At 45.5% G+C, this 12,271-nt stretch overlaps 1 protein-coding gene across 1 annotated transcript; it reads left to right on the forward strand.

Annotated features, from left to right (window-relative positions):
- The first annotated feature begins 425 nt into the window (after positions 1-425).
- LOC133884077 (uncharacterized) lies at positions 426-12,271 on the forward strand. Its single transcript, XM_062323462.1, has 5 exons — positions 426-448; positions 542-620; positions 8,502-9,918; positions 11,208-11,646; positions 11,938-12,271. The coding sequence occupies exons 1-3, from the start codon at positions 426-428 to the stop codon at positions 9,807-9,809; spliced, it is 1,410 nt and encodes a 469-aa protein (XP_062179446.1). The 3' UTR covers positions 9,810-9,918; positions 11,208-11,646; positions 11,938-12,271.

A 12,271-nucleotide genomic window follows, 5' to 3' on the forward strand; every position in this document is an offset into this window, starting at 1 on the left:
AAGGCGGTGTGCGGGAATCAGAAAGCATTTTCTTCTATTGGCTTTGATCAGGATGTGTATCTACATGTTATTGATTTGGTACTGATTAGAAAAAACATGCTTTCTGAGTTGGTACTGATTTACTTGTAAATTAAACAAATTTGCTTCTGAGTTTGTATATGAATTTTCTCTCTGAGTTAGCATGGACTTTACTTGTAAATTGGAACAAATTTGCCCTCTGAATGTGTATGGATATGTTTGTAACTTAGAAAAAGCTTACTTTTGAGTTGGTATTGATTTGCTTATAAAATTATCCAAATTTTCTCTTTATGTCTTATGGATCTTCTTTTGTAATTTGTGGCAATAGCAAATTTACTTTTGTAAGCTTGCTTTCTGAGTTGGTATTGATTTGCTTGTGAGCAGCGAGCCAATAGCGGAGGTCAGGAATGGGGGAGGGTCATGCAGGAAGGTGAGCGCATCGGTTGGACTTAACTTTGTTCCCTGTCCAAATTGATTTGATATTGTAATCGGATTGTGCTTCACTTTTTGGTTTGATCTATAGATCGCGAGAGATCAACGCAAATTTTGATCCAAAGGGAAGGATTAGGGAGGGAGAGATGGAAGTGGAGGGCACCAGGAAGGTGAGTGCATCTACATCTAATTGATTTTTTGGTCATGACGCAAGCCTTTTTTGATTTGCATGTGTCAACTTGATTAGGGTTCCAATCTATACATTAGCATGAAAAGTTACCTGCAGTTTTAGTGTATCCCAAATGTAAATGCTTTCGTATTTAGTAGCCATATTCAAATATTTTGAGAGTTTTTTATGTAGTTAATCGAAACACTTTTATGAAACTATAATAATTTTAAGTAAATATGCATTTTGTAATAGAAAAGATTATTAGCACACGCTGTATTATGTATGCAGAATTGTATTATTTTATCATTCATTTGGTGTCTGCCTATAACATAGTAGTGCCTTTACTACACGTTCAGCGTGCCCTATGTGAGCATCTACATGCTTTCCAGCGCCGGAGCAAGGGACACCCGAACTCCAAGAGGCTCCATAGGGAGTGTGTCGCGGTGACGGTGATGGGGACTTTGTCCTGGAGCTGGTGATCAATGGCGTCGGTGGTGAGCGTGCTCGTGCATGTTTGTTTGGCATTTTGATATTCTCATTTGGGCGATTTAGGTGAAGTTGTCAAGCATTTCTTTGGATTTTTAGTTTTTCAGTGATCTTATGTGGCAAAAGAAGTTGCTTATGCATGGAAGAAGTGCTCACGAATTAAACGAAAATGCTTCCATGTATTGAACAAAACTTTGCTTCTCTAAACTGTATGCTTATGTGTGGAAGAAGAAGTGATTACGAATTTAAAAGAAAATGCTTACATGTATTGAACAAACTTGCATTCTCTGAACTGTATACTATAAAAAATGAGCATTTTTTAGCATTTCTAAAAGCAATCCATAATATACTATAAGTATTTTTTTATAATTGAAAGCAAGTTCAAGCAAGCACACAATTATGGTTTTACAACATTCTGCAAAATAAAAACATTCAGAACTGCTAAGATACAATTTTGGTTCTTGCTAAATGAGTTGCATATATTCTTATTTATTTTTTGCTTTTACTACATGATACATGCTGCTAAATAAACATATGACTCCATATGCATGATTGTAGCGAAATGGTCCTATTAGGCTATAATTGTGATTTTGATGATTAATGACAATATAGTCATTGGAACTAACATGTTTGTTAAGAATGTGTGTTAGTAGATCTCATATATGCAATACATCAAAAAGACATAATAGTCGGAATAAAGTTTGATTGAATTAGAGAAGCTCCATAAGAATTGGCCTCACCAAATAGTCCGTTACAGTAGAGTTTGCACTCACTGGAGCATTATGTATAGAGGTTGATAGCCTCACCGGATAGTCTGATGCTCTATGTGTTAAACTTATCGGAGCATTTTTGACAAAGGTGGGAAGGTTGAGGACCTCACCGGATACTCCGATGATCTGTACTGGATAGCACCAGACATTTCTTGCAGAGAAAAATACAAGTGCAAAGACTAAAGATCAACCCACTGGAAGGTCCGGTGATTGGTTTGTGCACACCAGAGCATTTCTTGCAGAGGCGACTGCAAGTGCTGAAGAATTAAGATCAACTCACCGGATAGTCTGGTGATCACAGAGATGAATGCACCAGAGCATTTTACACAGAGAAGGAGTGGTGTGGTCTGGCTCAAGATAACTCACTACAAGGTCCGATGATGGATTTGAATGTACATCGAAATGTCCGGTGTCAATAGAGACTTTGAGTGGAGTTGCAACGGCTTGTTTCTGAGTTTGTACTCACTGAATCATCCGGTGCTAACAGCTTTTCTAAACCATTGAAAAAATAACTAGTTAGCGGGTTTAAGACTATAAATGCCCATCTACTTAGTTATTTGAAGGTGTGACATGCTGCTGGAGTCTAAAGGAAGCTCATATACACTTGAGAAGATATCAAAGCCACTAAAGTGCTTAAAGTGATTATCCAAGATGATTAAGCATAAGATTAGAGAGTGTTTAGTGCTTATAAATCTAGAGTGAGTTGTAACTAGGTGCTGCAGTTTGAGGAATGTATCAATGAGTGATCATAGCTTGTATCGAGTGATACATTGGTGTCTTTGAGTCTTTGTGACTCGCCGACATCATGGACCATGTGACTCAAGCTTGTTAACCCTCTGACTTGGTGTAGAATGATGGCAAGATATGTGTACGGGGACACGGAGGCCCTTGCCTTAGTGGCTTAAGCTCTAAAGTAATTACAACGGTAAGTAATTGGAAGAGAAGCTAATAGTGAGATCTTATTTTGGTGGCTTGGTGGCTCATTCGGGTTAAGATCTTGTCTTTATGACTTAGTGGCTCAATAACCGTGATGGAAGAGTCATGCTAGTTGAGTTTCCTATAAAGTGTTGATTGAGTTTTATGTCCTTATAGCATTTTTATATATTTTTGAAAGCAATACGTAATCAATTTGAAAGCATTTTTGTTTATTATTGAAAGCAAAGTTCATTTTGCACATTTGATTACTAACATAATGCATTATTAGCCTCCAAATTTGCGTGTGTCTTCGAGAAAGGCTACTTGCAAGCTCGTCTGCAAGTATGCAATTTTGGGATTGCAATAATATATGAAAGCACATTCCGGCCTTATATGATGCAACTATCTTTTGGTACGATGCATCTAAAATAATTCCTTTATTGTTTCCTGAGTTTCTAGTACAACGTAGTACGTTGAAGTGGAGAAGCAACTGTGCAATGATGTAAATGGTCAAGACATGTTCTACATTGTTTCAGTGTAGAGGCAAATAGGTTTTGTGCTAATTAAAGATGAAAAATCTATCTTGGTTGTACCAATGGTGTTCTTCTATAGACTAATGTATGCACGCGCATGCTCCCGCATGTGGGATGTCTAACCTGGGTAGGTGATCTGATTAAGAAATCAATTAATTAAGTAATTTCCTAATTAAGAGTGTGCGGGTGGATCGGCTAATACATACACGTTGCATGCATTAGACTAGTCCATCAAAGTCTCCGAGCATGGATTGATGCACTTGGCTTGACTAATCTGCATGCCCACGGCCAAACGAGAAAGGAATCTTTCGGTGCGTTTGACCGGAGACCACTTGCATGTAGCTGGCCTAGAATAAGCCCGAGGGCCTGTTTGGTTTGGACTCTGACGTAGGCCGCTTCGGCCAGGCAACAGTGTCAGCCCTAGGCGATTGAAATTGGACGCTTAGGTGCTGTCTGGCCACCCTTGTTTAAGTTGGCTGGACGGTCGAATGGGCTTATCCCAGTGGATGCAAAAAATACTACGTGGGTCAAGCCACAATTCTTATGGTATTAACATATAATTAGTAACTATTAATTTATATTAGTATATTTAAAATTAGATTAGGGTTTAATATGGTAAATTAAGTACTATAGAGTGTATTTATATAAAATAAACATCATATTAACACTTATTTTTATTTTAATATCATACTATATATACTTATGTGATCAACTAAATACAATTATCGTGTTAACTAAGCTGAACATATATAACCAATCAAACAAATAACATTACGTATACACATACTATCTTACTTAGATATACGGGCAACCAAACGGGCCTGGCCCGGATCAATAGTTACGGTTATACTTTTGTCTTACGAAAGAACAAATAAAATCCAGTGCCACATTGTGCTAATCGATCTATTCTATTATCGCTAGTCATAACTGTGGATGCACAGCCGGCAAGCGTACGAAAGTTCACCCGCAAAGGTGCCGCGCCCACTGTTGGGTCGGACGTGGAACGGTCGGTCGAGGCAGAAAGGAGGCGACCATCGGATGGAGGAAAGCAACAGTAGCCTGTGGCTGGCCGGCCGGATGGATGGACGGCACGACCAAAAGCCCCGGCTCCATCGAACTGTTCCCATCAGCTGTGAGATGTACCACTAACAACTGTTTTTCCTCGCCTACCCCGTGCATGCGCTCCCCGCCGGCCACGAATATTTCACAGCCCCTAGCCGCCAGGCGCCAAGCAATTCTACTGTGCGTCGCCTTGCCATGCACATGCAGGAGTTGACGTGAAAGCACACTACGCATAATTCGCGCGCCCGTTCCTTTTGTTCGATCTCGATCGCGTCAAAATTTCATGGCTCGGCAATGTGCGAAGTGAAACGTCCTTGTCCGGTGCAGTGCTTTTTATCACCTGGGCAAGCAACGCATCGAAAGAAGATTCTGGTCAGGATCCGTAGCAGTTGACGGCTCGAAAGACACGTACATCCTATCTGCATCGGCCTCAGTTGGGCAAAGGATTTTGCTGTCTCTCTAGTCTGTAGGGTCTAATGCTGTAGAGGCATGGACTCCGCTGGCTCGTTGCTGATTAAACGCTGACGTTACCGGGCGTCTTGTGAGCCGCGAGATATGCACTCATATGGGTCGTACGCTTGTGTGATGTGTCGTGCTTGGAGCTTGGCCCGTACCAAAATAATTCCGAGATAGTTGCATCGTACCAAAAGATAGTTGCATGCGCCCGCCGGCCGGCGGGCCGGCCAGGGGAGCACGAGAAAGCGGGGTGCTCATCATCAGAGCGCAACGACTGATGATCAAGATGTGTATGCGCCGCGACCGCGACCGGCTGTGAAGCAGCGCTGCTGCGATTCTGCTTGGAGCTTGGCCCGTCCGTGCCAGCCTAGGTGCCTCGTGATAGCCTTGTGCCTAGCAATGAAAACGACGCGAGAAATCCTGTCCCAACCCGTCTCATTTTATATATTTTTATATATTTCTCTCGACCGTTTTTGGATTTTCAGAACTTATAAAAAATAGGACAAAAACTCGAAACTTAACTTGAAAACAGTTTTACTGTTTTCTTAACCATATTTTCGAAATCCAGTTTTTAATCGGAAATTTCATACAGAATTTTCGTTTTTTATTTGAGTCCACAACCATAGCCCGACAGCCCAAAGCCAACTAGCCCCTCGTCCAATCGGTCTCAAGACTCCAACCTCCAACTCTAGCTCCCCTCGCCTGCCTGCCGCCCCCGCCCTGCGCGCCGTCGGCCGTTGCCCCCGCCCTGCTTGCCTACTGCCAGCCCTGCCTTGTGCTGTGCGCCGTCCCTCTCGCCCTGCCTGCCGCCCCACCCTGCGACATGCTAGTGTTGCTGGAAAAATGAGAAAAAAGTCAATTCGTTACTGTAACATGCTAGTGCTGCTGTCTATGGGAGTCAGCGCTACACAAGGTTCTCTCCAGAAATACTCTCCTCAGCTCAGGAAAGTAACTTCAGTGACGTCTAGCCCATTAACTTTATCGGTAGAATCTCACTGCATTTGATGTGCTGGTAATTTATGTAACACAATATTCACAGGTTATATGTGAGACTTGTTTGCCAGACATAATACTACTGTCAGATATTGTTAGACAGAGGTGGGATTATGAGAAGACTCAATTTTCATTGCCACCTCTGATGACGAGTTGCCTAGCCTCATGGTTGATGAACAGGTTTTCCTAAATAGCAATTAAATCATTTTAATGGTTGTCACCAGTAACCAGAACTACTGATCTGCTACCAATGGAACATAATTTACAGTTTGATTACTAGACAGTTGCAATATTACGATGCTTATATGTTATAACCACTAGACCATGACTTACGCTTATGGAGACAGCATGTGAAAACTGCTGTTATAAGCTCATGTCATCTCTCTCACACACAAAGTATTGTTGGAATTTTGAAAAATTATAGAATGATTAGCCTTTTTGTTTGTGTTCTCACTGTCACCAGACATGCCTCCGTTTGCCATATTATGTGCCTTTACATTCTCTTAAAAGTGTCCCTACAATTTTACTTCACTGTTTGATCACTGTTGGCCGCAAGAGATGACCTCTTCTATGAAACTGCAAGTGTGGTAGTATAGCATGATCAAAATAGAACCTTCAGTATGATGAATGGCATAATTACACCAACAATCCAATATGAATCGCTAAGTTATGAAATTATAGATAATGGTAGCAGTATTCTTAGTCAATCATGTCTGTCATCTTTATCCTAATTTTGTAGATTGAGTCAGAATCACAAACAAAACTACTAGATGTCACTATAAATCTGAAGGACATTCAACTGGAGTGGTAATTTCGTTGGCTTGTATATAGTTCTATGGGTTGGCGTTCTTGTTTTGAATTATCGGTTTCAGATCAATACCAGTATGTAGTTCATTTTTGATATCTTGATATTCTCGAGTTCGTAACGTTCATGACTTTCTCTTTTTTTTTTTAATTCTATTTTCAAGAGAAAATATGAAAATAAAAATAGTTAGAGGTTTTTCTATCCGTTTTCGTCCATTTCCATCTCACATATGGCTAATGCATGGATCCGAGTACGGGGAGGCGAGATTCAAAAACGGTACTAATAAATAGTGATCATAAAATTGATCGGCAGAGAGTCGTGCGAGCATATTTCCTGGGCCTGATTGCACAATTTTGTACGTGCGCATGAGCTTGAGTTTTGGTCCACTTGATCGGTCTTATTCGTGCGAATGACCTTTAATTAGGTGTGTTTTGTTGATGATAAAATTAGATAAGATATGACCATTTATATTTTGTTGGGGGACAATCTAATATTTTGTTTGATTGGACGAATACAATTTGTATGGGATTAGACAAAATTTTATAAGACTTGTCATATATTTTGTTTTTCATCAAAATATAATCATACAAGATCTTATTTTGTTGATTTAATTATAATAAATACAATAGTGTAATTAGATCGTAAATCAAATAAACGGTTTAGAAGATAATATCATTTAAAACGTGCTAAAAAACTTATTTAGTCTACCCTATCAGAATAGGTGATATCGGTATGATAAAGCTCATCAGAACATAGATGTTCCATCCAGTATTTTTTAACGGATGAGCTCATCTAGCATCTCAGATGAATATTTCATCAAATTAGTCATCCCATTCAAATTGCACTCTAACCCATCGCTCTAAAAAGTGGATAGCAAAATCCCATACAATTCCATACAAGAATATTCATGAACCCAACACAGACCTCAACTTAGAGTTCGGCATCTTCTTCCTAGGGACATTATATTTCGTAATGGTTCAGTCCGCGTTGATAAATATAAATGTGGCGCAACATTGGGTCTAGGGTTTTATTTTTTTAGAGGGGCATTGGGTCTACTTGAGAGCATTCGGGCCACGGCCGTGGTCCTTTCCGGCGTGCCAGAATCCAAAAATTTTAGCTAGATTTAGCCCACTGCCTACTGGACTGTAGACTTGGTTTTGCAGTCGCTGGAACTCCATTTTCTAACCCATCTTTATTCTTTAGGCTGCGCTAAATTTGCTCGTTTCAAACATTCTAGAACACACCAATACGTGGGCCAAAAGAACATACCTCAGCCTCCAAAGGAAGTTCCCGGTCCATGATCTATCCAATGCTGACTGTTGCCCCCCTCCCTCTCGGCGCCCTCTCCACCGTCTTCTCCACCATCGCCCCCACCGCCGAAGAACCCACAGTCTCCTACCTAATCTCTAGGTGCAGCCTCTCCCCTGCCATGACCGCGTGCGCTGCGCAATCCGTCTGCCTCGATTCCCTAGGCACCGCCGTGTAGGCGGACGCCATCGTCGTGCTCCTTCAACACTACGGCTTTTCCAACATCAACATCTATATGACATCCGTTTTTCTCCTTCTCTCTCTTCTTTAATCTATCATATGGATCTCGCTTGTTAGCCCCTTCCGCTCGATCTTAACGGCCGCCGAAACCAACCCCGCTCATGCCTCACCCCACCTCTCAGCGTGTGTGCCGATATTGGGTCTACTTGAGAGCATTCGGGCCACGGCCAAGGTCCTTTCCAGCCAATAAAATCATACCCAGAGCGTGCCACGAGCCAAAAATTTTAACTAGGTTTAGTCCACTGTCCACTTAATTGTAGGCCTGGTTTTGCAGTCGCTGGAACTCCATTCTCTAGCCCATCTTTATTCTTTAGGCCGGGCTAAATTTGCTCGTTTCAAACATTCTAGAACTCACCAATACGTGGGCCAAAAGAACGTACCTCAGCCTCATCCACCCCCCGCCCCCCCCCCCCCCCAAAAAAAAAATTTCAGAGCAAAGGAAGTCTCCCGTCCACGACCTACCTAATGCTGGCCGCCGCCGCCGCCTCCCCCTCCCTCTCGGCGCCCTCTCCGCCGTCTTCTCCACCACCGCCCCGGCCGCCGAAGAACCCACGGTCTCCTACCTCATTTCCAGCTGCGGCCTCTCCCCCGCCGCCGCCGCTCGCGCGGCGCACTCCGTACGCCTCGACTCCCCGGGCGCCGCCGCGCAGGCGGACGCCGTCCTCGCGCTCCTCCGACGCTACGGCTTTTCTGACGCCGACATCTCCTCCACCATACGCAAGTTACCCATCGTGCTCGTCTCCCGCCCGGCCAAGACGCTCCAGCCCAAGCTCGATTTCCTCGCCTCCGTTGGCATCGCGGCGCCGCTCCTGCCGCGGCTCATCTCGCTCAGCCCCATCCTTCTCTACCGCAGCGTCCAGGACCACCTGGCCCCGCTCTTCGCCTCCCTCCGCGAGGTCCTCGGCTCCGACACCCGCGTCGTTGCCGCGCTCCACCAGATGCCCTTCGTCATCCGGTGCATGCCCAAGTCCACCCTCTTCCGCACTCTCCCGTTGCTGCGCGACGTCCACGGACTCTCCCCCGGCGAGGTTTCCAAGCTCATCGGCTTCCAGCCCGGCGTCATCCTGCTGGGCCCCGACCGCATCAGCGAGATCGTGGAGGCCGTCAGGAACGCTGGCGTCGAACCCGGCAGCCCCATGTTTGTACACATCTTCGCCATCCTCTCCAAGATGAAGGCCCCCACGCTGGAGAGCAAGATCGCGCTCTACCAGCGCCTTGGCTTCGGCAAGGACGGCGTCACCCAGATGATCCGGCGGTACCCGGCCTCGATGGCGATCTCGGAGAGGAAGATCGAGAAGATCGTCGGGTTCTTGATCAGCAAGGCAGGGCTGAGCCGGGAGGACATCGTGACCTACCCGACCCTGCTCGTGCGGAGCCTGGAGGTCCACTCCAGGAGGTGCGCCGTACTCGCTGCGCTGAGGAGGGCAGGGAAGTGGCAGGGGCAGCACCGGTTGACCGTGGTGCTCGCGAGCACCGAGGAACGGTTCCTTCAGGTGTACGTGCGGCCGCACGTGGATGAGGTCCCCGATATCCTCCGGGCCAAGAACGGCGAGATCCCGTTCGAGGGCTTCGATGGGTCGGAGGTGAAACCAAAGCTGCCGAGGAAGAAGACGAGCGCATGATGCCACTGGCCACTGCTCAGGCAGTGTAGTGATTTCTGATGAATTGTCTTGCAACAAGATCTCCCAAAGAGTATGCAATTGCAATGCCACCAGGTCATTCTCCGAGCAGGTAACTGCAAATTTCCTTTCGCTGATGAGTCAAGAATATTTGTAATAGTGTTTTGGCTGCTGCAGTTTGCAAGTAAGCTGGTAATCTGATTCCTCGTGCAAGTGTATGGATAACGGGCTCGGAACATGTTCATCATTTGAGGTTCAGATCTGAGTGATCAGAATGTTCATTACTAGAGGATGAGCATTTTAAGTAGAAAGTATAATTCCCAGTCGCTTTAAACGCTGTTTTCAACCGCCACCGACAAGGCTAGGGTGTGTTAGGTTCAGGACTTCAGGGTCTAGGTGACCAGCCGGGCCTAGAGGGAGGGTCAGGGGCAGTAGCCAGACCGACGGTGGGTGGCGGTGGATCCGACAGGGAGAGATCCTGCAGAGATAGCGGAGGGTAAGACGGCAACGATGCAGGAGGTTGAGGAAGCAGTGCTTTAGAGGTTGAAGAAAAGTTGTGAGCCGTCCTCAAATGATTTTTTTGGGGGGGGGGGGGGGGGGGTGGGGTGGAGATCCGGGCAATTGAGGAGTTGCTTCCCACAGTAATCGAAATAGAATTCCCTCCCTGGAATGAGATGAAGTTTGTTACTGCTAAGTGAGTGTGCTATGTAGCAGTGAGTCATGAATATCTACTATATAAAACAGAAGTTAGAAACTAGAAAAAAAACAGTGTCCCCACCTTATCCTTTCCCACCCAACCCCAACCCACGTCACCACTGTCAGCTTCTATTCTTGGGACCTTGCTTCCGCCCAACTCGCCGTCTTTGAGGAGCCAACCATTCCCACCACATCCATGGCCACCACCTTCGACTCCCCCAACTCCTCCCCCGTCGCCTCCCCATTCCACGACGACGCTTTCCCCTCCACTCAGATTGATGTGAAATCCCCTTCTCATCAGGTCCTCTATTGGAACCCGCTCCTAGGTCATCGCCGTTCGTCGAGCCCACGGCTGTCGCCACATGCGGATGGTCTTTGTTGCTTAGGGTGCACACGTGAGTGGTGCAGAAGCCTGCACGGTGCCGGTGTTGGCTCTGGCCGCACAGGCTTTCGTCGTCTCGCAGTGCCGCGCCATTGATCTTGTCGTCGAGTCCGCTAAGTACACCATCCTGTCGCGTGGCTTCGAGCCCTCATGTCTGGTCAGTAATAAATCAACTGCAAGACGACACCATTGTCCACGCAAACAAGCACCGCCCCACTCAACCACGAGCCTTAAGACCATCTTCAATCATATTCTCTTCATTTGATTCCATTCCTGATTTTTCTCCCTATTTCTATATCTTTTTTTTTTCTCATCTCCGATAGCTTTCTTTCGAAGGGATTCGTGAAGAAAAATAAGAGAGAATCCCGGGTTGAAGGGAATAGGAGAGAATCCCTTCGTGAAGTGAACAAGACTCATGAAGGAAACAAGAATACATTCGTGAAGGGAATAGACTTGTGAAGGGAATAGACTTGCGAAGGGAAATTGTCGAAGAAGGTCTAACACCTGGTGTCCCTGTTCGGTTGCCCAATGCTGCCTCCCACCGCTCCGCTCGGGCTCCTCCCATCCCGCAGTGACATGCTGACGTCCCCTTCACCCTGATGTAGCAAATCAACGATCCAAGCCTGCGGCAGCCAAATCCTGCAGTGGAGGACTGGAGGGTGGCACCCCGGCCGTGTTGAACCCGGGGATCAGGCCAAGCATGCTGATTCATTGGTCAGGGCACGGATCCAGGAGCGCGGTGGTGGCGCAGTACGTAGTCAGGTTTGTCATTCAGCCTTGTTTTTTCCTCAATCTCATTTTCACGTTTCAATTCAAAAGAACTGGTATGTACCATACCGTGCAAAGTTTGTCCCATTTCCTGCCACTAGCTAGCAACACCCCAGCATGTCCTACTCCCCTATCAACGAAATAACATGTCTGCTTATCAATGGACGTTTTTGTTCGATCCCTTTTATGATTTTGGGTGTTGAATGCTTCATATCCTTAACCTATATCTCGATTGCAGTTATTTATAGTAGGCTGATGTTGGTGATCTATTATTATCTCAATTAGTTGCATCGCTCGATGACTGCGTCACCGCCTGAGTGCTGAAGAAATGGATGGCTTCCTTGGGTGATCTGATTAGAAGATAAGGTTAGGCTTGGACACTGGTAGCACTGGGCATGGGGAGGCAAGACGTGTGCATTGCAGCCAGCGGTAAGGTGTGCCGTTTTCTTGGAGGCAAGATATGGTGAGGAACAAATGATGCATGGGTTCAGTCCTGAATTCCAGATCAGCTGATCTATTTCCTAAGATCTTAAGTTAGGATGGAGTGGTTGCTGCCCTAAATGCAGTGGCAGATCCGTCTGTATGGCAAGGGGGACTCGTATCCTCTGATTTTGCTTCT

This window comes from Phragmites australis, chromosome 11 (genome assembly GCF_958298935.1).
Source record: "Phragmites australis chromosome 11, lpPhrAust1.1, whole genome shotgun sequence".
Lineage (NCBI taxonomy): Eukaryota > Viridiplantae > Streptophyta > Magnoliopsida > Poales > Poaceae > Phragmites > Phragmites australis.